The 27,384-nt window shown below is 39.7% G+C and overlaps 2 protein-coding genes across 3 annotated transcripts in view; both read left to right on the plus strand.

The window, feature by feature from the left end:
* The window catches only part of lrrc75bb (leucine rich repeat containing 75Bb), a 32,299-nt gene extending 15,956 nt beyond the window's left edge, over window positions 1-16,343 (plus strand). The window contains exon 4 of the mRNA XM_072455433.1: window positions 15,387-16,343. Coding sequence (XP_072311534.1) covers window positions 15,387-15,984 — 598 coding nt within the window. The 3' untranslated portion in view covers window positions 15,985-16,343. The remainder of the gene's footprint in view (window positions 1-15,386) is intronic.
* A 7,494-nt stretch (window positions 16,344-23,837) lies between these two features.
* Window positions 23,838-27,384, plus strand: part of rnf34b (ring finger protein 34b) — a 34,735-nt gene continuing 31,188 nt past the window's right edge. For both annotated transcript variants that reach the window (XM_072455435.1, XM_072455436.1), the window contains exon 1: window positions 23,838-24,009. In XM_072455435.1, the coding sequence (XP_072311536.1) occupies window positions 24,004-24,009 (6 nt within the window). In that variant the 5' untranslated portion in view covers window positions 23,838-24,003. The remainder of the gene's footprint in view (window positions 24,010-27,384) is intronic.

Consider the following 27,384-nt stretch of genomic DNA (forward strand, 5'->3'; position numbering starts at 1 on the left):
AATGTTTTTTTAGGTGGCATTACAACATGTTTTGTCATTTAGAGGAAATGTGATTATATGAGACAGACACCAAACATTGATATTGTTCAGTTGGAGCTTCAGTGCAGTGGTCCACCATGCTGACCTTTCTCACTCCAAACCAGCGATGGTAACAAAAGTATAGTAAAAGTACTGCACTATGCAAATGATTTAGGGTTGTATTTATCTGAACTATACTTGAGAGCATGTATCTGTACTTTCTACCCCACTACATTTTTTTAACTAGACTGAAAAGGAAGAAGTACTTGGTTGGGAGGGGTTATTTTTAGCATGTTCATGGTGACATTCTGCACAAAGGTCTGAAGTGCTGGCTTTGAGCAAAAATATATACATAAACATACCTAAAAAAGGTAGGAAACAAATTCAAATTGCTACTGTTGACCAAAAATCAGCACAATTCTTCATCAAAATCACCAATAAATCTGTGTGAAATACTTTTACTTTTTGCTTTTAAGTACACATCTTTAAACATTTACTTAAATTCTTGTAGATTTTTGAATGCTACTTACACTTTTACTTGAGGTTTCCCCCCTGCAGCTGTACTTTTATAAAGTAACAAACATTAGTACTTCTTCCTCAAATGCTCTAAACCCTGAGAACTTGTGTCAGACTCTGAATTCCTCTGAAGATTTTAATGACACAACTAAATTTGGTTTGGAAACTTTCCAAAGCCGTAAAAGCTGTATTTGAACTCAATCCTGACAGCTAATCACTGTGGAAACTTTCACCAAGCAAACTCTATTCATTTACTTCAGTCTTAATCCCCTATCACTCGTTTTTAAGCTCATATATCCAAAATGTGCACATGATCCTTTTATGGTCCGAAACAGAAATCACCTAAACTGTATTAGCTGTAGCTCTGCTGTGCCTTAACAACATAAAGAGCTGTATTGTCATTTGTTGTGGCATGCATTTTTGTCAAGCATAATGTGAATTCAGCTTTGCAAGTAGGAGATATTGACAAAAATATGTAAATGTGTTTATTTGACAAAGAAGATATTGCACAATAATTATAATGCACAGACCAGAGATAACTACAAGCTCATGTTCATCTGTCATCGCTGGGCAAAGGCAGCATCACAGCAGGTTCACAGTGTGCAGATCATCTATAAATGACCCATATAAAAGTTAAAATACAGCTAAAAACAGACAGACAAACAATCACTAGCAGAGGGAGCATCTCATCAGCAATCCAATAGAAATGTAAATATTTAGAAGTTACGGTATTCCTACACGCACCTGATCACTAAAGACTACACCCCTAATTGTCTGATTACACTCTCGCACAGATGAAGGAAAGCCGTTCTGCCAATGACAGGCAAAAATAATATCTCAATCTCAAAGTTGTTTTAGTACTGGGCACGTGTTAACGCAATAATGCTGTGTTAACACATCAAGTGCTTAATCTCATTTCATTATTTTGTCGCAGGGTGACGCATGTCAACATTTTTTGCCTCTATAAATTCCCTCTGAACCTCCCACACCTGTTTTACACTGGAGTACAGTGAGTGCATCATAAGAGCCACGTGGCATTACATAAAAATGTCACCCAGTTGTCATCGTCAGATCGCCCTGAGGTTTGCCTGACTTTGACTCGGCAGCGCTTCATCTCTGCTTCACCCACAAGGTCAACCACTGGCTCCATGAATGAGGCAATAAAAGCACTATTTAGTTGTGTTGTATCATTTTCTCCTGACTGGAGTATTCTAACACCAGCACAGATACAGCATATCCTCAGTGTGAATAATTAAAGACTCCTTGCTGCCACATCAGGTGCATGAGGGGGCGGACCAGAGATATCCAGAGACTTCTTCAGGGCAGAGCAGGTATTACAAAATTACAGGACATAAGAATATCTATTGAGTCATAAATATATAATATTGTGCAAAATTGACTTTTAGGAGCTTTTATCCATATTATGAATGTATCTCCTTCTCATTTAATCACAATTAGAGTGATTCCTGCACGTTTGAGTGATCTTTATTTGTAACGTCGGATTCGGCAGCGTCGCATAACCATTTTGGCACCATTTTTTCTTTAAATCGACTGTTTGCTGTCGGAAACTGGAGCTCTCCAAAGGCAACGTAATGAGGCCGGAGGAAATCAGTGCCATGGTTTTCAAGTCAGAAGTACGCACACTTGTTTTTTTTTTATCAATACTGCAATTTAACAGAATACAAGGTATGATCCACAGGTGTCATACATTATTAAACAGACAAAAGCTCCAAACGTCTTCTTCTTTAAGAACCAGCTTCTTTTAACTTTTCACTCCGCCATCTGCTTGTCTCATGGAGTTGTTATTGCATTGCCTGGAATGTTCCACATTATGGCATTAAACATATCTCCATAGCTCCAAAGGAGATATGAGAGACAGGCCAAGTTACAGGTCAGATCTGTGGAGAAGCCACCCTGCTCAGGGTGGATCAGAATATACGTTTTTCCTGCATAAACACCTGTAATTGAAAAAATGTATTTAAAAAAGAGAGAGATAGATAAGTTTACTGCTGCATGTGGCCAACCCTCCACCTGAAAAGTTACCTAGTGCACCTTTAAGTAAGACATTTGATTTAGATGACTCTGTGATGATATTTCCATGTGTAGAGTTGACAAAGTGAGGCAGTCTTCCCTCTGAGGAGCTGGAGACAGATCTGTTCCCCACTATCAAGCCCAGTGCTGGAGCCCTGCATTTTAATGCTGGTTTCATAACCACAGTTTGACATAGTATAGCTGTACTGCAGAGTCAGGCGCACTCCCCCGTCATATACTGTTACGTAATGTAACTGTTTCTATGCATTTAGTTTTCCCTTTTCTTCAGTTTGTCACATCAAATCAAATCAAATCAGCAGTGAATGTATAGCTCATCTATGGAGTGCATTTGTCACGGCAGTCCTTCTGCTTTATGCTGGCGGCACAGACGTTATCTTTGGTTAAAGTCACATTATATCACAGCTAATCCATGCCACATGTGGATCTCTGCTGTTAATCTCAACAAACAAAGAGTTTATTATTGGATTTTAGGTTGAAGAAAAAACTGTTACCGCTTTTGTGATTGGAGTCTATTCCTTTGCTTATTTGAATTTTTAAAAAAAGTTGAATACTTTTAAAATGTGTCTTCTTCTTTTTGATCACTTAATTTGTAAATAAATACAAAATAGATGCTGCTTTGGTCTCTCGTGCAGCTCAGGCTACTTGAATTGCCCAGTTGTGAGTGAGAGAAGAAAGGTGGCTGGTTAGAGCTCTTCCAAAGCGTGGCAGATTCATGTCGCATTGGCTCTGGAGAGTTGGGAGACGCGGAGCTTGTGGCGTAGCTGGGTTAACTGTATTCTACTTCTCAGCACTAATTAATGCGCATGAGTCACCGCTATGCCTGACACACGTGATCTACTCTTGAACCAGATTGAGCTTTTTAAAAATTGTCATCCGTTTAATTTAGTATTTTCTAGGCGTCAACAATGCTTCCCATCCCTTCCACCTTATTTTTAAAGTTTCCAGGAAGCCATGACCGATCTGAACGTCTAAAAGCAACACGCTGCTCTCTAAGCCACGGCCCATTCATCCACACAAAAGCAGCCGGCTTTAATCAGACGATGTGCTAAATGTTTCACTGAAATTTAATCCAAATGAGCTTTGGGGCTATTTTCTCCTTCCCAGAAAGTGTTCCATTATATAACCCCAAAGAACCGCGAGGACATTGGTGGTAAAAGCACGAACCTCTTTCATGATTCGTACAAAAGCGCAGTATTGAAGTACTATTTGGCTGACGGCTTCTCATTAAAGTCAAACTGATGCTCAAGTTAAGGAAATGGAGAAAACCAGTCTAAATGTGTGGCAGAACTGCACAAATTTGGAGGGGAAAAATAACAAATTCTACTTTATTGCAGTTGTGTCTAAATTTTTTGGTGTATGTTTTTCGATCTGCATTTAATTCACAGAGAACATTTGAAAAACATCCAGAAGCTGTAACGTTTGAAAGCAGATTAAAACAGCTAAACTAATACATGAATCCCAAGCATTTATGTCAAAATACACAATGCTAAAAATGTTGTACTTGATTTTGATCCTCAGGAAAAGGTTGATACCAATTTTGACACCACAATGATAATATAAAGCATTTCAAGACAATAATCCTTGAACTAGTTTGGATATAGACAGAGTAGTATAACAGAGTATCTTGTATCAATACTTGTTTTTGAAGCAATTTGTATTTTTTGTATTTTTATAAAGACATTGTTGTTGTTTTTTGCTGAGGACATTCTATTATCTCAATCATTGCAGCCTTTGCTATTGCGTTACAGTCATTATTTGTGGTCCAGTGAACATTTCCAGATAAAAATGTAAATCTAAAGATGTTTTGTGCTGAAATTTGTTGTCCTGGCACCACATTTTTAAATTCATATATATTTTCAGAACAGTGATTCATTAAACTGTTTTCTGTTCATAGTTCATAGTTTTTTGAGACTAGGTGATTTTCTCATATTAATTCATCTCAAAAACAAAATAAAATGTTTTTTAGTAATGATTTCATGTGCATAAACCATACAAACTTGTAGAAAAAGCTTCAGAAACAGTCATGACGACAACTGAAGCTTTTTCTACCATCTGGACTGCATGTCAGGTGCAATATTGAATTTTGTGCGACTGCCTCAAAAGACCACTCAATATCTGAGTCTGTATTATTCTCACTGGTTATTCATTTCTTCACATGTGAGCTTTACGGTCTTGGCTGGTCTGTGCTATTTTTGACTTCTGTGCTATTAAATGTTCCTAAGATCAAGACAGCAAAATCTTGTTAAAACAGCTTTTCATGGACTTGCTGATATCACTATTCATAGCTCTGAAATAGACGATATCCATATTAAATCCAACATGCATTAAAGCTGAATATTTTAGGGATGAATAGCGTGCATTTATAAGACATTAAGTGGTTCTTATATTCATACATAAAAAAGCACTCGACCACAGTCTGGTCTTTTCCCGGCTCTTCTCGGGGTTGAACGCTGACTCTCCCACGGCCGAGCGTGTACAAAACTCATGCCCACAGGAGCAGCACTTCAGATCAATGCAGGGAATAAACAAGTCAAGAGCCCAGCGTTGATGAAGCAGACATTGATCAGGGTCTCTGAGGAGCTCCATCCACTTCCACTGGTTTTACATGCTTTTATTTCATTTGCCTCAGACAGGGCTCCTCTGCACTCTCAGCAGAACCGACTTTCACATTAGCATCGCAGAGTCCAGCTCATTAGCAGCATCTCATTCACTTTGAACCATCCGCACATTGAGTTATCAGATATTTAAACGGCTCGGCCTCAAGGTTTGATTTCAATACGAGCGAACTGGAGACGTTGCAAAGAGGATTTCATGTCACAGTTGCTGTACGAGTTCTTGCAGCTGTCTAGTGCGCTGTGGAGCGAGTTAGAGGGAAAGTCCAGAGTCCTCCTCAACGTCACCAAAAAAGTATTACCATCATATGCAGAGGAAATTCAATTGTGCGAGAATCTGGCAAGTGAAAACATAAAATGGCTATTTGAAAAGTGCCTGTGCTGCCCGATGGTCGAGTGATTAAATCAGCAGCACAGAAAACATCACGATAATATTGAAACTACTTCATGCCACTGACACAATAACTTTAAAGCGGGATAAGGCCAGAAAACTCTCGGAAATGCCATCATAATATAAGATAAGATAAGATAATCCTTTATTGTCCACACATGGGGAAATTTCATTGTTGCAACGCAGGTAGATACAGAGGTAGATACAGAGGAAAAGAACAGATCACTTATAGGAAGAACTCTTATAAACAAAAACTCCTATGGACAAAACCTCCCATTTCCCAACAAGGGATGGAGGGGAAAAATAAATAAAGATACAAGTAAAATAAAAATAAAATATAAAATATAAAATAAAAACAGCTAGCGTAAGACAAGATAATACTAATAATAATAATAATGGAAAAATAAACACTCTATATAATATAGAGTTCATATAGAGCCACTGAACTCTCTGCGCCTCAAATCGTGTTGTACTACAAACAAATAATTCAACAATATAAACAATAAGTCTGCACGATGAATACTGAACCCCAAAAATGCTCTTCTAGGTTTTACACAGGATGGAACAATAAAAAATATAGTAATAAACACGATCTTATACCTTCTGTCTAGTATTTTAGTTTTTGACTGACATTTGCGATCAATTAAGCAGTCACCAAAATCAGAGGCATGAATAGAAATGCGCTCAGGTCTGATATTTCAATGATTTATTAAACTGTTTCTTAAATGTTGGGCTGATTTATGGGCCACTATAAAACCTTCTTTCTCTCGCTGTGTATAGTACATTGTCAGACTGATGAATTAGTAGGATCGTCGCCATTGAAATGAACAATTCAAAACACAATATTGTGTCTTTTTACTTGTCAAAAGTCCTTAAAATGTCACTTACAAACAAGGAAGCTGAAAAACATACCGGTAAATACAATTCTAAGTTCCATTAAAGGAGTAAACAAACACCATTAGGCCTATTGTTTGTAGAGGCTGTTATTGTGTCATTTGTAAAGTGCATTTTCCAGTGAGAGCAGAGCACGTCCTGCATTACTCATTCATGAAAGTAAATGATGGAGAACAAGTCGTGGATGTGGAGCGACCAGTAGTGAAGGCTGGAGCGTTATATACGAGGTGCTTGTCCAGTTTATTTGGCATTTTGTGTTCAGTGAAAAGTCTGGACAGGAGTGACTCAGGAATCACCGCAGTGAAGTTAGAAGGAATATGTTACTAGGAAATTGTCCAACACCATGTAACTAGTGTCAATATCTTCATCTTACTATATATAATCGTCTACCTTTTGGTAACAGCACCACGATTTTGAGAACCACTGCTCTGTGATAAAGATATTATATTATTGATGGAGATGACATGATGCTGGGAGTAAAACATGAAAACTAATCAATGTTGGGACTCTGACTTTTAGAAACGTTAGAGGATGAAATGGAAGAAGAAGACAGAGTGAAAGAGTTCATGCATAAACTCTGCTGAGTTCACAGTCTGAGGAAGCTCAGGTGAAGTGAAGTACATTCATTATCTTAATGATGTGAGTGGGCGGGGCATTTGAGAGGATACTCAGTAATACAACCACCAGACCTGCTCGGTAAAACATCCTGTCCACAGACACACCAACACAAATACACAAACACACACACACATGAAGCTAAAGCACATGAGTACAGATGAACCAGTTGAGGAAGCACCAGCGGCCGCCAGAGTTCATTTGGTAAAAGCAGTTCTGAAAGAAAAGAAGGCCCAAGACCAGTAAGTCATTTAAAAACCAGTAAACACTAAAACACACAGGAACAGCAATGCAGTTATTGTAACTTCATGAATGACTTTATCTGTGTGAATCCGGTGATAGTAAGAGAAACTGTTGGCAGATGAACAGTTTTAGCGCAGACTCGCTATGGCTGTACCGGCCGGACTTGCCAACACCAAGCCTGGAACAACTTTCAGAGTACAAAAAAGTGCATTAGACCTTACATCTTTTATAGATATTTAAGGTGCACCACGTAACTGTCCTGCTTGTCTCCATGATGTTTGTGCTTTCCCGTGATCGTTCCACAGAATGACAGAAAAAGTATCCATTATGGAGTGAGTCAATTGTTTGTATTTTTATGCTAAAAAATGATAATAATAATAATGGCAAAACATACGACATTTGCATTCACCTCTCCACACATCTGACTTGACCTGATGAGTCACCTGTTATAAGTTAAATGCTATTATGTGGAACATTTCCATGGAGACAAGCAGGTAGTGGCCCCTCTAAGAGAAAAAACTAGCTCACATAGTGCACTTAAATAATTACCTGCATTTGGCTTGTGTTCTTTCAATAACATGTTTGTGTATCATGTTCCGCTGAGAGTTGTTACAAATGCACACTGCCCTATTGACTTTATGTTTGAATACAGACTCTCTCTGATGACCTTACCCTCCGTCCAGTTGCAACAGAAGCACTCATTAGGAAGCATATTGGATACTTTCCGCTGACCTTTTTTTGTTTCCCTAATCCCATTTGTCTGCGGTGGGTTTGCGCAGCTCTCGCTCCAGCTGTTTGACTCATCCCTCTGGGCTTTACATAACTGAAGGAGCAGAGACCCTTGTGCCATGTGCGAAGGTTAACAACGTCCCCGCAGACACACACACTCTCCATGTAAGCAATTAGACAGTGGCTCCCCGCGATCCCGCACATTTACCCACTCAATCGTTAGTCCTTTCAGCTGATTCGGTCTGGAAGGCAGTCAATGCATGGATTTGTTGCTGTTAAGGAAATAAGGAAACCAGGGGACACGGCGCGGCGACACATGCACTTTGAAGATACGAGCGCAAAGATGACACCTCCGAGCGTGGCAGCTACATCAGAGGCAGCGGGCCATGTGTTTATGCTCAGTGGAAGCCAATGGTGCTGTGGGTGGATGTAGTATAATGTTTGAAAGGAAGTCAAAGGCACTGTGTATCTCATTAAACAGGCATTAGACCTGCCCCCTCAGTCACCTCCTGCACATGCTCTCGTTTGACGGAGGAACACAGAAAAGCCATCGCTCTGGTGCTAAAGTGTGCTCAGGTGAGAGATGAGGACATGCCGCCGCACCTCAGCAACAAAAGCTCTTCTCACTATATTTAGACAATCTGGGTATTTTTAAACTGGTTCCTTAGTCCGCTAGATATTCGAATTAATTTAGGGAAAAGACCTTTCTACATGTTATAAAAAGCTATTTTGTCAGTTAGAGGTGGGTAATATTATGTTTGATGATATTGTGAATGTTTTTTTGAAGCTATCCAAAATGTTAATATTGAGTATATTGTTTGTAATAAAGAGCTGATTCAAATTTGAAAAAAGTGATATATGGGTATAAGGTTATATTTCTCCACACACAAACATGAAACTACAAAAACAGAACCGGGCGGGACCAGAGAGAACACAGGATAAGTAATGAATAAAATTAGAACATAAAGGGGTGGCATCCAAATAAAAGAAGGGTTGAGGCATTTTCAGTCCAAAATAATAGTCCCATTGTGCCCATTGTCTGTCAAATATTTCTATTTCAGATTGAGCTCAGAAGGGATTGTTTTTTTCCATTTTGTGTATGTCGGTTATGATGTTAGTCAGGAGTATTTTCCAAAGATACATAGTTCTGAAATTGAGTGTGATTGTGGTATTTAAACAATTCTGCAGTGCCTTTTTAATTTTCTGTCCAATATTTGTGTGCAACAGGACTGTCCCAGAACACTTGGTGATGTTTTTCCTCCTGGCAATCACGTTGTCTCTCCCTGTGAATAATGAGCTCTTTGACATGGTGTTGACAGGTCACATTCTTCCAACTGAATCCCCTCCAAACGTGGGCCTTTGTGGTCCTCCATTGCGTCCCACTCCTCGTCTGTCAAAACCTCTTTTTCCCGTGTATTTAGTAGATTAGCTGTCCAAATCATTAATGCATTTATATACTTGAGATATTATTCCCCTTGAAAGTTCTGATTTATTTGCCTTAATAAAGATGAAGTCAGAGGGTTATAATTGCTAATTGTTTTATTTCCTGATTATGATAACTTCTCATATGTAAATACAGAAGTTTTATTTCTCTAAGCCAATGGACTCCTTCAGCATACAACATTTATTTTCATTAGATTTTCTTTTACAATCTAGTAAAAAAAAACGTCTTATGCATTTTGTTATCCAAATCTTAAATCTCAGGTCAAATCAAATCAAATCAAATCAAATCAAATCAAATCAATTTATTTTTGTAAGGCCCAAAATCACAACAACAGTTGCCTCTGAGGGCCACAGGGAGAAATGAATCAACAATGTCTGTGGTGGCGATGAAGTCAGACAATGTCTGTGGTGGCGATGAAGTCAGACAATGTCTGTGGTGGCGAGGGACGATGTCCCAGGGTCCTCTGTCCTTAGACTCTCCTTCTCGGCCAGGAAAAACTACAAAAAAACCTCTTTGGGAAAAAAGCGTAGAAACCTGGAGGAGTTCCAGTGAAGGAGAGATCCGACTCTCACAGACGGACAGGTCGGTGCCAACCAGTTTAGGATTTCAACATATTTGTTTAACTTATAAGTTTTGATCATCTTTTTTAATGTTGTAAACACAGATTTTACCCAGGGATTATCTTGTCCTCCAAAGGACTCAGTTTGTCATCTGCCAGTAAGGCCTGTACAGGGACCTCCGGCACCACACTACAATCAATTTACACTTTTTACACTCTATTTTTCCATTGAGCTTCACATTCTGGGTCACACCAGTGCAGCAACGCTCTGATTTGAGCTGAAACTAATTTTTCAGACCAGGTAAACCCCAACCATGTTTTTTAATTTGGTAGTTTTAGTGTCTAAAATGTCTTTTTTACCGTGCCATATAAATCTGGAGTATATTTTATTCCACTCATCAAACAGCCGGTTGGGGATGCATTTGGCAGAGTCTGGAATAGAAAGAGAAATCTTGGCAAAACATTTTGATAGTTTGAATCCTTTGGCTTAGACTAAAATATGGAATAAGGTTCCATTTTTCAAGGTCTTTCTTTATAGATATTTCTGTTCTGTGCTCTAAATCTGTGAGGTAAATTTGTCTTCAAAGCAAACTCTTTACTTTATCTTTAACTGAGTTTATAACTCATAAAAAGAAAACATATTACAAACACTCACATAAAACACAAAAGTTGTACTATACTATATTATACTATACTTACTATCAGATTCAAACCAAAACACCGGTACATTGTGTAACTTTTCTGTTACTTTGTCATTGAACCCTGACCCTAAACATGATGTGAAGGATTTGGTGGGGAAAAAACACTGAGTATTTTAACTCAACATTTCATGATGAGTGTTTCTATTGCTCAGAAATGCCTTGATGCTGCCTCTCCTGACCTGACCTGCCACTAACGGCATCTATTTCTTATCAGATGAATTAAATAGTGTGCACCTTTAATCTAACACAAATAAATCTACAACTTAGCACAATACACATGAAACTAAACTAATGTCTAACTCATAATAATGACACAATTCATTCACAAGGGTTTAACGTTGTACAACATTTACTGTAACATCACCTCAAATGATTTAACCGTAGATTGGTGTTTTTTGAATGAACATGAAACAACCAGATACAAAAGGCACGCAGGCATAATTTATGGATTTATTTATACTGATTGGTCGAGTCATTTGTAAGGAAAGCCGCTGTTGTAGATAATGTTAATGTGTCCAATCGATGCAGTGTTAAGAGTATTCCTGTGTTCTTCGTCCCGTCCTGACCCTGGGCAATTCATCTCAAGTGTCGGCGGCAAAAACGGAATACACAATAAAAGTTATGACTTATTGTGAGCAGACCTTCATAAATATGCACGGCGGGATGTGGTGCCCTCTGGTTGAACGGAAAACAGCAAACGCAGAAACAGTGGCAGGTAAAAAAAATGACCTCATATTCACATCTGCAGCGCCGGAGGGCAGCTGTAAATTTAAATTCCTTTTCACTGAACAAGCAAAAAAACAAGCAAAACAAATTACGGGGGTGAGATTTGGAACAGGCCACGGCAAGATTAGACGAAAGGGAGGGGGGTCTGGATTTTGAAGGAGAGGAATTATAGCTTCTCCAGGAAATCAATAGCACGGTGGATCAAAAGCCGTGCAATGCAGATGTAAAGAATGTTGCTGGTCGATTCATGAGGTTCAGGGAGGTAATAGAGCCCAGCTGGAGAAACCTGAGGCTCCACTGAACACAAACTTAAATCAGATGGATGGTTTTACACCTAGATTTTAAATCAGTGCGCTCACAAACATCATGTGCTTTTTTCTGGTATTTAGTATTATAGGCAAATCAATACTTTACATAGATATTATGTGCTGTGCTCATGTGGTCTTCAGGTTTTCGAGATGTGAAGTGTGGGTTCATGTGATTTTTATCTTGGAAAATGATGATGTCACGAGTCGCTCTTTAACAGTGTTTAATAAAGGTAACCAGTAAGATTATGTTGTTTCCAGCTTTTCCAAACGTGATTTGGTTTGGAAAACATCCTACTAGTTCATGTTTCATTGGTTATTAATTACAGTAGTGTCGGATCTATATTATCTCATATTTGTTGTTGCACATTGAAGATAAAATCACAAATAATCTGTCTCCAGAGCAGGTGATGTCAAGTGTGGAAGTTAGGCACGTTTCTTTCCCGACTGGTGCATTTTTCAACAAGGAAAAACGTTTTCCCGAGTTCCGGAGGTGCACATGAACGCAGCAACAGGTCAATTAACTTTCTGTTCAAAACTGCAGAAGTGTCATTTCACCGTAGCGAGAAACATATCTTATTTGACATATTTTCATTGTTCGAAAATGGCTACATGACATTTTTTAACCCCGCTTGTATGACGCAGTCGCAGATATTTGTCTGAGTACGGTGCTGTGGGCGGGGATAGGGGGAGGGTGAAAACAAAACCCTTTAATGACCTGCCCTTTGGGATTTCTTCTGATAACATCCATCTTACGCTAAAAGGGTTGAAGTAGAAGTAGACTTGTATTCACAGTCTCTAATGGAGGAATATTGTGTGCACTGCTTATTATTTTCTGTTGAAGATCTTATGCTATTTGATTTTAGAGGCAATGGAGGTGGGCAATATATTGAAATTTAGTTGATATTGTGAATGTTGTTTTGAAAATATGCAAAATGTAATATTGAGTATATAGTTTATAGCCAAAATGCAACAAAAAGAGCTGATTAAAAACAAACATTTTAAAAATGTATGTTGTAAATGGTCAAATAGAGGCGTACAATGATTATATTATATTTAGTTTTTTTATATTACAGACATTTCACATTTGTCTGATAATCAAACCTCAACTAATGTACATTAAAAGACGTATGATTTAACATATTTCTGCTGGATTGGCATAATGATAATATAATATTGTCATCGGGACACTCTCAAAACTATATCAAGATATACATTTTTGTCAATTGGAGCCAAAACTAATAGGTGATAATAGATCATTGTCTGTCCTCAGATCTGAGCAGGAGCAGCCAAAGATGTCCCTCTACATCTACTGGGCATCAGCTCATTCCATTCTTTACAAAGAGTTAGTTCTTGGAGCTGGAACTGAACTAAACGGCCCATCACTGTTGTCTGTTCACGTGTGTGTCTTCCTTATAGCTTCTTATACCATTTTAACCCCTGTGCAGCTCATATAAAAGCAAAACACCTCATTTCAGACAGTGAAGTGCCTTTTCTCAGCGGCTTCAGATACAATAATAGAATGTGGCAGGGGAAATGTCGCTTCTTAAACAGTGTATATCTGTTACAACTTTTACACATTCAAATACATTATCAGAAAGAATCATAGTGTGCTGGGACCACAAAAGAGTCATTATCCATTATCTATTTGGACCAAAAGTAACACTCATCTAGCTCTGTGCACAACGGCTAACAGTCCTATTATTACAAACTATGTGACAAACACTTTTTTTATCTGGCCCTTTATGTGACAATATTATTACTTTTCGTTCAGAAAGTTTGAAGCTAGGCTAGATGAATGAAAGCAAATTAGGATTTCGCTATTGTTTGGTGCCCACGTGGGGAATAATCAGAAAACTGTTATGTTTCGTCTCACAGGAATCATAACATTTGATGTATCATTCATGACTGGTTCTATGATCAATGTAACTGCTGTGCACAGTTCGCCTAATGCACCATGAACGCGTCTGTGAGTTGAGAAACTTGAGCTTAATTATGTGTTTTTAGGAGATAAAATAACAACACATTTTGCCGTGAGGCCGGAAAGAGAAACGTGATTAGCATAGAAATAATACTGTTTCGGTTTACAATTTAATTTTAGTCGCTGTTTGACGTTTGTCTTGTTTTTGGCAGCAGCGTGACTGGATCTGAAGATAGTGGCACTTGTTCCTTGAGGGGAATTCTCTCTTTGCATTATTGATCGCCGCACTCGTCCTGTTCCTGTTTGTAGCGTGTCGGGCCAAAGCGGAACACCATTATTATTACGATGCAGTCAATATGTGTACTCTCTCATTATCCCTCACGTCCCTAACATCCTAATGATTCAATATGACAAGATTATAAGAGGGCTTATCACAACAAGTGCGAGACCAGTGCAGAGTTTTGCTGTTGCGATAATTATCATGGAATCAGACAATACACCAATGCTATTCCTTAACACATTTCAACTTAGAATATGAAACGACACAGAAATATCAGACATTTGTATGGCAAGCTTGGGAGAAAACGCCGGGACTGATCACGCAAGCTGTGGTACGCAGCCTGCGTGACCCTCCTGCGTCTCACCCCGTTTTTTCCCATGCTGGTTGGTTTTATTAGATATTCTGGAATAGGCGGGTCACATTTCTCATTGGTCAGCTTCACATCAAGGCACTTGTTTTTCAGCTGGTATTTTTCCTAGAGATCAAGCCTTGGGTAAACATTACCCAAACTCCTCTGGGCTGGCACACCCCCCCCCCGGGGCAACATTCTTTACGACACCTTCACAAACAATAATGCTGTCACACACCCGTTTTTCTCTGACTAATGATGCAGATAAAATATCACTATTATGCAGATAAAATACATCACAGAAATATAATCATATATTCACATTTTATCACAATAATGCTAACAACAACTAGCATGCTAACAGTGCACCGACCTTACTTCCTTGTTCATGAAAAACATTCTATTCACCTTATGTAGAAATCTGTATCGGGCACCACCACCCGTTGTAATCCTCCCTCTGCTTGTATTAGACAGAAGATAAAGCTTCTGTGGTGACTGGAGTGGTGCTTCCGTGAGGCCGTCGTGTGTAAATAAAAGATACAAGCTGACAAAGCTCTGTACTAATAAGAGTTAGTTTATTACAGATTCTAGCAGTGTCAGATTACAGGACATCAGAACATATTAACCAATGGAAAACCAGATGTAAAGAATATCCATATTTGGGTAGAACCAGAGGAGAAGTTACGGAAATGAGATCATAAGAAAACACAGATGTATACGAAGCATCTCAAGGCCCCTCAGCCTCCTCGCTTGGCCTGTTCGCTCGGCCTAGTCGTAAATTAACAAGGCGCCCCTGCCATCTTCCAGACTGTAGGTTAGTTAAACAAATCGAGAGGGAGACAAAGATCAAAATGTACGAGGCCAGATACTTTCACTTCTTCTTTCTTCTTCTCGGGATCAACCCCCCTATTTTATTCTAAATCCATATTGGACCAAATACAGTATATCTGGCATAAACATTCTGGTACAGCGCCAACAACTGAGATAATTTGTCTTTGGGAACTAACTCTTGTATGTGTTTTGTGTTTCAGTTTGAAGACGGCTCTGAAGAAGAAACTTTCAGGAGATGTGGTTAACCTGTCAGGCATCCCCTTATCGGGCCGGGACGTTCAGAAAGTGGCCCTGTACCTCCAGAGCAGCAGCGACTCCGTGTCTGCTGTGGACCTCAGCTTCACGGAGCTTCAGGACGAAAGCCTCCGCCTCCTGCTGCCCTTCCTCGGCGGCATGCCCAAACTCACCATCTTGGCTGTGAACGGCAACCGCCTCACCGTTTCCATCCTCAAAGACCTGTCTGATGCGGTGAAGGACCCGAGGAAGTTTCCCTGCCTGGCCTGGATCGACCTGGGGAACAATGTGGACATTTACACCGTCCCACAGCCGCTACTTGTGGCTTTACGGCGCAGGTTTGGATTACGCAGCAGCCTGCCCACGATCTACGAGTACAGCGAGACGCACTCTTTTGCCGGTTTTTGCACGAACATAGAGACGTCGGTGGAGGAGCCCAGTTTGTATGAAGAGGCAGAGGAGGAGGAGCGCGAGGAGGAGGAGGATCGGCTGGAGCTTCAGGCATGGGGGCTTCAGCACCAACCGACATCCAGAACGGTAGCGGTTCATTTCAGTGGGAGGTGATTCTTCTCACCCTGCTGCTCGCTCAGAATAACTTTCCAATACATTACTGATGGTCGGCCCCGGCAGGTGCTCCGACTTCAGGCATGTTTTTGAACTGAGAGGGTTCATCCAGGGATCTCAGACTTGTGGGCCGTCCCAGGCTCCGGGCCGCTCTACAACGGCAGCTTGGGGATAAGTGCCTTTGCGTAAGGGGCACTGTAGCGGGCTTGAATGGGGGCTGCAAAATGCCCAAGAGCATTATGGGTCTTCTGCCTCTTATGAGAGAACTGTTTTATTTTAGCATCTTAACTATGAATTATGTAGGTCAACTCCAGTGCGCGTATTTTGATTTGAGATATTAAAACTCGTGAATAACTAATAAAAAAGAGAAGAGAAGTTGTTAATATTAAAGTATATATCACGGTTCTCATGTTTTTGTAATTATGACTTAGTTTGGTTGTATAGAAGCTGTGGTAAATATTTATCATCGTTTTACATCCGTTAAGTTGCAGTTTGTGGAGACATTTTGAAAACTAAAAGTTTAAAATGACAGGAAATAGAGCTGAGTTCAGAATCGCTTTGTGACTGATGAAAAAACAGAAACATTTTACACACAGCTGACACAACCTTCTGACAGTTTAAATGTTCATTCAACAAAATAAAAGTGTTACCGGATGATATCTTTTGTCAAATCATAATTGTTTTATGTGACGATTGTTCAAACAGTCAGAAAATGGTCAAACTGCCACGTGGGAGCATATGCACCTTCAGACTGTGATCCAGACACAGGGAGAAGACGTCCACACAGAACCGGAATTCCTTTCTCTGAAGCAGGAATGTCTAGTGAAAAACTGTGAGTAGAGAACATTAAGATCAAGAAGATAAAGAAAAGATTTTTAAAAGCAGTTTTTAACCTTTTGTTGATCATATGGTGAAGACCCAGAAACAAATAATCTGTAAAAGTGTTGAACATTGACGTATGTAATAATCCTGTGTATTATGTACAATAATAAGTACACTTGACCTGATGAACGAGTAATTAATTCATCCTCTGCAGTGGAAATGATAATGCCTATTTGTGGAGTAATGAGTTTGAATAATTCTCCTGCGCCCGTGGCGACGTCTGACCAAGGCTGAATCATCTCATCATTTATTGTCCATTTATATTTGAGCAGCACTAGTACTTTCATCATCGTAGCAGACACACTATATTTTATTTGGAAATGTGCATTTTTGTTTGTTTGTTTGGAGGTAATACTGATCTGAAAGCATCTGTCTGAGGAGATGAAGCCATCACCGTGGACTACCTCGGACCCAGATGGGGAACACAGAATCTATTTTACGCTGCAAATAGGACCAGCCCCAGATAATACTAGTATAGTCTTTTATGATTCAGGCTATTTATAGACTCAAATAGAGGCAGCAGGAAGGATGCCCGCTCGGTTTAATGGAACAAATTGAATTATTTTCATACAAATCTCCTCTGCACCATATACCTCCATGTTTTTGTGGTATTTTATCATGTAGCTTGCATAGTCTAAGTAAATATATAAAAGAACAGTTTCAAGAAGTGTGTGTTGTGTACAGGGAGCAGGATAATTGTGTTTTCTTTATGATGTATAATTATTGCGCGCCTGTGGCCATGTAGAGTAAATGACTACCTTTGATGGCAGAAATAAAATGTTTACTCATTTGCACTTTAAGGTTGTCTTCGTCTCTGGGTGCACAGTGCGTGGTATTTATATGGGCCGGTGATGCTTCAGAATAACATTGTGACTTTTACTTTGAAATATACATACAATTACGTAACTTAACACTTCAGACAACTGTTTAACATTTCCCCAAACTCTTTGGTTTCTGTCAGGGAAATCGTCTGTGGATTATTTCTTTTCACAAATTCCAAGGATCCATGGCCTAGTTTTCTAATTATAGTGCAAGTATAAATAAATATTGAAACATAAATATCTTTCCATATCTTTTGTAAAATGCTGTAAATGCTAATCTTCTCAACAATTCTTCATTGTCAAATCTAAATGTCCCAAAACTAGATATTAGATTAATATTGTGTAACTTATTCCATCCATTATATCCTTTCTGTGTTTGGACACTGATCTTCAGAGTAATCTAGTATAAGCTTCAGCATTTCAAAAAAACAATTGACTTTCTGGTGGTCTAATCGGTTTGTGCACGAGGAAACCAATATGCACAACAGTTTAGTTTTTTTTATATATATATATATATATATATATATATATATATATATAATCTTTCAGTCTTCCAGGGGCTGTAACAGCGTGGACCTGTGTGCTTATTGTGTGTTTACAGCAAACACATGACGCTCCACAGATATTGGACGAGCCCTGTGGGAGTGGAGTGTAACGGTGTCAGCATTCAGCAGAACAGTATGAGAGGGTCTAGTCCCGTCTGGAGCTGTCAGGGGAACAGATTAATGCCCCTGTAATGCTGACCGCTGCAGCCACTCTGCCTCGGCCCAGATGAATTACACAACAGTCAGAATTTGACAAATAATAATACCTGATAACACCTTTATTTTGCGAAATAATTGTCAGAAAAATGCGTCATTTGTGTGTAAATTGTCCCTACATTTTTGATTGAATGTCACTTATTGATGACAGAGATAGAAGGAGTCTTCTGTCTGTCACCACATCTAACACTTTAACAATTGTCAAAATCTGTGTGAGACTTTTAATTTGGACTCTTAAAGTATATTTTTAAACATGTACTTCAAAACTTTCACTCAAGTAGATTTGTTAAGTGATACTTTTTCTTTTACTTGAGTATTTCCCTTGCTCCTGTATCTGTGCTTCCACCACTGCTAAGTGTGTGGTCTGTATTTGAGGCACACTGGCCTTGCTCATTAAGACACTTCTGAAATGGATTTGATTGTGTATAATTAGCCTCACAACACAACAGCAGAAGGAACACAAAGCCTCACAAATGTCAGGCTTTGATGAAACACTTTATCCTCGCCTGATGGCAAAATGAACAGAGCACATGAAATGTGAGTATGTTTGCAGCGTCCCCAAGCTGTCACACAAGTATGTATACTTCTTTCCACTGACAGGGGAAAGTAGGTCAAGACATTGTGAAAACTACATTGGGACTTTCACAAGCCATCATTTATTTGACACAATTTATATATATATATATATATATATATATATATATATATATATATAGTCTCAAAAAATACAAAAACATAACATTGGAAAATCATGTACCCTTTCTCACAGTTCAGGTACTTTCTCAGTGTCTTTTGATTTACTTTATATAAAATAAAATAAATAGTCTTCTATGCGAGGGGTTAATTGTGGGTAATATATTGAAATGTAGATAACATTGTGAATGTTTTGAAAATATGCTACATTTAAATATAGAGTATGTCGTTTATAGTCAAAAATGCTATTAAAGAGCTGATTCAAAATAAAAATGACAAAAGTGATGTTGTGATAAGAATCAGAAAAAAGGTTTATTGCCATTGTCAGTGAACAAGATTCACTAACTAGGAACTTGCTTCGGCAACTAGGAACTTGCTTCGGCGTTAAGGTGCAACATACAACAATGAATAAATATAATAAGTACATAAAACAAGGCATGCATACAATTACACAATAACCAACTAAATAAAAAATATACTTTATGTGATGTATACATGACATTGACAGAAAATAGTGTAAATAGTGTAAAAAGGGTAAATAGTTGTTGGTTGTGGTAGTGGCCCGTGTTTTAAAGTATTCAGAGGGAAATAAACTGTTCTTGTGGCGGGAGGTTCTGGTCCAGATGGATAGGTTTAAAAACAGGTTTAATACATTTCTATTGGATTGACATTATATCCTTTGATTGCTGTTATCATCCATCCATCCATTTTCTACCGCTTGTTCCCTTTCGGGGTCGCGGGTGACTGGAGCCTATCCCAGTGACTTCGGGCCTTAGGCGGGGTACACCCTGGACAGTGGCCAACACAGAGACATAGACATTACAGACAGTTCACGCTCACATTCATTCACTAGGGCCAATTTAGAGTTACCAATTTTTACCTAACACATGCATGTCTTTGGAGGGAGGAAGCCGGAGAACCCGGAGAGAACCCACGATAACACGGGGAGAACATGCAGACTCCACCCAGAGAGATCATGTGATGTTGGTCTGGTCCGGGAATCGAACCCATGATCTCCTTCTTGCGCCTTTGCCACCGTGCACCCTTGTTGTTATCAGAATACTCAACATGTTCATTTCATAACTAATAGGCTAGAATTTCTTCTTCTATGAAAGTATTTTGTAACTAAGCAAGCACAAAGGTGTTACATTTTCCAAAACATGCTTTAAAGTAGAAAAGTAACTTGATTTCACAAGCCATTAAACTGAGAAACGCCATGGTCCGTTATGAAACACAGATCACGTACGCCTTCTAGCGGCAGAGTGTGGGACCTACAAGAGCAGACGCGCTAGAACGTGAGATGGTGAAAAAGAATTGAGTGAAATTTAAGACTCTTCACGCTGCTGTGGCTCTGAAAGTAAAACAAATGCTTTACAGGAAACGAGACACAGGACGCCAGGGTTTAGAGGTGAAGTTTATTTTGGGCTCTGTTCCGCAACCAAAAGATAAGTTACAAGTTGGATACTGTCCCAAAGATTACTCAGTATGAACCACCACAAACACACACGAGGTTTAAATGCTGAGAACATGTTTTCTGTTTACAGCAGGCTTTATTCCAGGGCCAAAACTGTGCCAGATGGCGAAGAGCCAAATGCATCTATTAGTTGTTGTTGTCTAATGTCTTCACAGTCTTTTGATTATTGAGATGATTGGGAGGATAACATGCTTAATGGGTGACATTTCAGGTGAGTAAGCTGTGTACAGATCCTTGCGACATAGAGCTGTGCATGATGTGCCTCAACATGAGGTGATGGTTATGGATGAATGATACAGCAATGAGCAAGAGCATGTTTGGGACGCACTGGGTCAGTGTGTTCCAGTTCTTACCAATGTCAGTAACTTTGGCGGTCATTTTTGTGGTTCCACAAGGCACTGACAGGGTTTCTGACCCTCCCAATAAAGCAAAACTGAACATTTCAGAGTGGCCTTTTATTGTGGCCAGCCTCAGGCACATCTGTGCAATTTCTCATCAATCTCATCAGCATTTTGATATGCCACACCTCTGAGGCGGGATGGATTATATATTTTTGACTTTTGATTTGTGAACAATATTTGAGAGAAATGGGTCTAGTTTAATATCTTTCAGCTTATGAAAAATGGTAGCAAAACAAAAGTGTTATATATTATATTGCATAATATATTGATTCCCATGAGTTTCAGAATGATGACATTAGGACCGTTGTTATAGTGATAAACTATTTAGTGTTGTATCTGCTGAATGACAAAATGTTGCATATGACAGAAATCTGAAACCCAAGAAAAGTCCTTCAAATCAGGAAGTGGTGATGCCACTGTAAAATAAAAGGCTCATGTGTTGGTCTTAGACTGGACGACAAAATCTGAAATAATTACCCAACAAAAGTTGAACACATGTAACACAACATCACAACACATCAAACCCAAAATAGTGTCCAAAGTTACCCAGTCCCAAGTCCCAAATTAAGTCAAATTAAGTGATGATTTTATTTTGATTTTCTTATTGTCCGTGTGATGTCTGTCCAGTCCTTGACTATAGGTGCAACTTGTGTCATCCATTTTTTTGTGATGGACTTTTCTCCTGCTGCCAAGAGTATGTTCCAAAAGTATCCATCTATAATGTCCATATCAGGGGTTTTGAGTCCCAAATATATAGTGCTGAAATTGAGTGAAATGGAGGTGTCAAAAAAGTCAACTGTTCTAAATAAAAAGCAAACAGCCTACTTCAAATGTGTGCATGACTTTAAGTAAATAAGGCCAACAAACGTAGTCAAAAGCTTTCTCAGCATCAAGATTACTGCTTTGTTTTGTTGTTTTTGTATTTGGTTCATTATAAATATTATCATGTGTTGGCTTATGTTTCTCATGTGTTAATAAATCCAGTCTGATCATTGTGAATTAGATTTGGGAGTATTTGTACCATTCTTTTGGACATAATTGAGGTGTGTATATATATAAATACAAGTCGATCTTTCCCCTCTTTCGTATTAAGGATATGATGGCTTCCTTCCAACTTCAAGGGCCATGTTCAAAGTTGACAAAAGCAGAGGAGTGAGTGAGTCTTTTAAAACGTTATACCACTCTGAGGTGAACCCGTTGCTCCCTGGAGGGTTATTGTTTTTTTAGTTGTTTAGTTGTGTTATACAACTTAGTTATTATTTCAGCACCTCATTTTTTGTTATGCTCTTCTGTCTAGCGGGAAAATTAACATTATCTAGAAAATATGGTATTTCTTCTACATTATTTTGGTGAACCCTAATATCAAATCTCCAGAGTTTGTTTTTCTGTTTCTGTTCCAGATCTATAGTGATGCAGATGAATTTTGACCCATCTTTTCTAGTATAGCTCTTATGTGGATTGGAAATGCATATTGGCAGACATTGGGAATCCTCTCTCTCCAGATATCAGTTAACTCTATATTATGTATAAGTAATTTGCCAAGTTGATCAGATTTACTACTTTGTGGGTTAGAAACATCTAATGTCGGCTGAACATGACAGTCCAAGTCGCCGCCACATACAAGGATTCCCATCAGATCCATAACTTTAGTGTATAATGTGAGCTTGCTTCCTGGGGAAGCACATACATTTATCAAAGTAAACACATTTCCATTAATACTTCCTACAACCAAAACAAATTGGCCTCTTTATCTTTGTATTCAAAGCTCTGTTCAAACTCTATTCTGCTCCCTTATGTTTGCCCTGTATAAGGAATAGTAAAGTTTATTCATGTTTAGCAAACTTGAAGTTAGCATGCAATATTATGTCATACAGTATTATAGTTCAAACGTTTTTAGAGTTCAGAGCAGAGAGCAGATAAACCAGGGCCAATGTGGTATAAAGTATGTCACTGTTGGCCTCAGGCTCTGTATTCTGTGTTTGATGTAAACAGCGGAGGTCCTAAACTGATTAAGCTGCATTAAAGTGCTCCTCAGACCCTAAGTGCACCGCTGTGTGAGGAGAGACGTCTCCGCCTCACACACAGACACAGGCAGGTCAGGTCTGGTCGCAGTAGCGCCCCCTGCGGCTCACAGCGCGCAGTGACCACGCGCTTAAGTTGCGTCTCTGTAATCAGCCTCGTGCAGGCGCAGCCTGGCGCGCGCTCACGCACACGCTCCTGCTAAATATGTCCTGCTCAAAACAGAGATATATTTTAGGCTTCAGAGCAGATTTAGCCTGAAAAAAATAACATCGTTTGAATAATGTGTCACAGGCCGATGTCGCATACAGAGCTACATTTTATTGAAGTATTGGTGCTTGGAGTTGAATAAAACCATGAAACAGAAATAAGCTCAGATTTCACGCTGATGGTTTCAGATCTACATATAATTTGTCATGGCCTTTTGCGGCTCAGTCCTAGTGCACTATGGCTGTCAATCAATACGTTTACTGCCTTGGTTTACACACTTCAAAATCAATATTGCAGCGTTTTTCCTCATGAAAACAACATCAGTGACAAAACATCATTATGCACCACGTTATTCCCATGTCAGATGCTTCACATGTTTCCAACTCTAAAATGTTCACGCATCAACCTTGGAAAAAGTGATTGAATTCATCGGAATGAGAGCAGATCTGTGGAAACAGGACGGTGCGTCGGTCGTCTTTACGCACGGCTCGCGATGGACGCCCACTCCTCGTGCCTCGTCTCTGATTGGCTGTTGAACGCACCAGTGCCGTGTGCGTGCGCTGTGATTGGCTCCGGCTCTCCGTGACCATTACGTTATGCTCTTTACTCCGCTCAGACACGCGCACGGAGCAGCTGGAGAGAGAGTGAAGACGTAATGGTTTGAGGCCGCCGCCGCCGCCGCCGCCGCTCTGCACAATAACACTGGCGATGGTCGTTGTCCTGACATTACTCGGCAGATTCCTTCAGCGGGAGCTGCAATGAAGGTATGTCACCTCAAACCTCTGCTCGCTCGGTCCTTTTCCACAGCTACAATCATTGTGTTTGACGTGGGATGCTGCAGCGAGCGACGGGGAAGACCGGGAATGAAGCCGCCGTGGGTTTATTCTAACAACAGGCTTATAAATCACTCCATGGCCATGGTTACACGCAGCAGGTACAGTGTGTGCCCGCGCTGACCCCGGTGTGACGGTTCAGCGGACTAAAGCCTCCGCAGCGACGTCCATTCATGGCCAGCCTTTAATCCAGTAATGGGATGAAGCCAGTGTGTGCGGTGCTGCTTTGGGCGCGCGAGGATCTCCTCTGTGCGCGCGCGCGTGCTGCTGTGTCAGGACGTAAAGGTGCATGATCGGAGTCCCCCCTCTTTCTCCCATGATACACCGGGGGGTTTACTGTGCTCCCACTGCAGCACGGGCTCGCCGGAGATGATGGAGATGATGTCATTAAGGTGAAGGCTGTAACAGTGATGTGCATCTACAGGAGACATGGCAGTGCCACAGTAACATCCCCTGCACGTCAGAGATGTTACTGCGGCGTCTTGCAGCTGATATGACGCCTCACAGCAGCAGCAGCAGCAGCAGCAGTTATTGTCAGTGGCTCACACCAGTGTAGAGTGCGTTTCTCCTCTCCAAGGAGTCAGTGTCATTTGTATTCCAAAAACAAAAGGGCTTCCCCTGCACCAGCTGACCTCCGCTCACCTTCACAACGAGCAGAGGATGTGATGGTGGATTCTGAAGGGAAATGCTGACATTATCCCCTTGAATGCTCACAGTGCTCATCATTTTTGGGTTCATGCTTTTTACTTTTGATCTTCACCAGTTTTAATTTGCAAATTGACCTGACGTTATCTTAAGAGAAACTATTCCGCATCTCTCTTCCAATAGCAGGCCATGCAAGAAGTTTACTGTGGTGGGGAAATAACAACATTATAACCAAAATATGACCATGGCTTGTACACTAGGGCTGTGCATCCTGATACTTGTTATGATATGTGTCCTAAATCCTGATAAATGGATTCTTCAAACCAGTGTTAAACACACATGTGTTTTAATTATGTAGAATACAAAAATGCATTGCAATTTCATGTGCACATTGTCCAATGAATTCATGGGTTTTCAGCTTCCTGCAACACTTTGAGGACTTTTTTTCCTTTTGAAAATATATAATATTGGGGATTGCTATGGCAACGGTGCAAGCTCTGAAACCCATAGATAAGTTGCCTTTTCCGCCCTGCAGTCGCAGTCCTATTCAGTAGTCAGCCGGTTATAAAGTGTATAACTCTGCAGTTTAATAGTATCACAACACTGCATCTTGAAACAACAACTCTACTAAACACAACAATATTCATTTAATTTAATAACATCAACTTTTAAACCTTGGGACATGAGGAATCAGTGGTAACTTGCATTTTTTCAGAATCTTTGGCCCCAAATCTTTTCACAATAGAATTAGTAGATTATTGTGATATACTGTAGTCTTCTTAAATTAGTCTTCATTTAAAAAAAAGTCATAAATACTTTCCTCGTCACCATTAATACGAAGTAAGTCTCCTCTTATCCCGCATCACAGAGGAGAGCATCTGATTTTGAATTAAAGGCCAGTTAGTTCGCCCCAGTGTTAATCCTGTCTTTGTTATCACCCCAGTAACGCAGAGGGCACTTTTAACATGTCGACACAGTAAAACGCATTTATAATCTAGTCCCCCAATCCCCGCAGCGTTACATTTCTAATTTATGATGAGATCTCCACCTGTTTGATGTTTGACTTTTTGCAAAAAAGGGCTAAACTCGCCGAGGACTTTTAAAGTGGATCACAAAGTCTAAAGCTGGAGTCCAGGCCAGAGGGGCGAGAAACTGCCCAAGTCTGTTTTTACTTTCTCTCTAATCTCTTCAACCTCCAGTATCCGTTTCTGTTACAGCAGCAAATATATCTCCAGAGCCAAATCCGCATCTTGCTTTGGGTAAATTTGTTATTTCACAGTCTAGGTCAAAGCGACGGGGGGCATCTTCTCTCCACACTAGACTCAAAAAACGTCCCTTTATGCGTGTCAGTTTTACACACACACACGGTGCTAAATAATTAAGTACATTTGCCTTGACAGCTTTGTTTCTCTCTTGACTAAACGGGGGTTATGAGTGATGTTTGAACAACACGTCAGAAGAGGAGAGCAGAAGAACAGGCCCGAGACAGAGGAAATGAAATGTGAGACAGTGAGGAGATAGTGAACTCAATATAGTCGACTCTGTTTACGACGAAGACTTCATAATGCTTCATGTTGATGACTTTATTAAGCTTGTATGAGATGGTATTATCATAAATCAGGAGAGAGCTGGAGGTTTATCGAGTCCTAAACTCCTCGAACCGTAGTTTGCAGGCCGGGGACAATTGTCGGACTTGTAACAGATTTTTGTAGCGTTGTCAATCAAAAAGCCCTGTCTATTAGGGCCTGAATCAACTACATAAATACATTGTTGACTAAAGACATGGACTGTAAATAAACTATTAGAATATATGAATGAATTAAAAGTTAAATGGACGTTGTGTGGAGCTGGTGAAAGGCCTCAATACTATGAAGTTTTTCTGTGATCTGACCAAATATCTGACCCAAACTGCACTCAAAAGACCACAAGAACACAGCACATGCAAAAGAAAACCACCTTTTATACTGAAAAGTACCAGTAAACTAGGATTGCATGATTAAAAGGCAGAATAAACTCCAAATTTACTCCGGAATCCTTGAAATACCAGGAAAATTGGTCGACTAATAAACAAGATAAGCCAGATCCAAAATAAAATATTATGTCTTTAATGTACTGAACATGTAAAAGTGCTGAAATATCCCATGATTCCATTGACCTCGAGGATTACAATACAATTATTCTTTCTTTTTATTGGTTCTTTTTGTATCTTCATAAAATACTACATAAAAAAAATATACTCCCAATATTTGTAGATATATCTCCCAGCCCTTGTCACACTCTGGCCTTTAGCAACTCTGGCACCTCACATTATGGTAGTGTAGGAGTCAGAACGGCTCTAATCAAGACCAAGACCCGAGACCACAGGGTCCAGAGGCCGAGACAAGACCAGTTTAAAAACACGCCAAACAATGTATTATGCATTAAATGAACCAAATGCAAATCTAAACATATAACATACAACTCACCATGTTAAAAAGCCTTGGTTATAGCCTCTAATCACACAGGCCTGTGGGATTCATTAGAAAGGACAGTGCAGCGAGACAGGGGGACGAGACTGGACAGGACGGAGCTGGAATCAAACTCTGGACACCAGTCGATGAAGCGGGCATATGTGCTATCCACTCTGCCACCAAGCAGCACACAGAAGTATTCTTTAAAATA

Source organism: Eucyclogobius newberryi, unplaced genomic scaffold, assembly GCF_026437365.1.
Source record: "Eucyclogobius newberryi isolate DKJ021-1_F unplaced genomic scaffold, fEucNew1.0.hap1 SCAF_2, whole genome shotgun sequence".
In the NCBI taxonomy this organism is placed as follows: domain Eukaryota; kingdom Metazoa; phylum Chordata; class Actinopteri; order Gobiiformes; family Gobiidae; genus Eucyclogobius; species Eucyclogobius newberryi.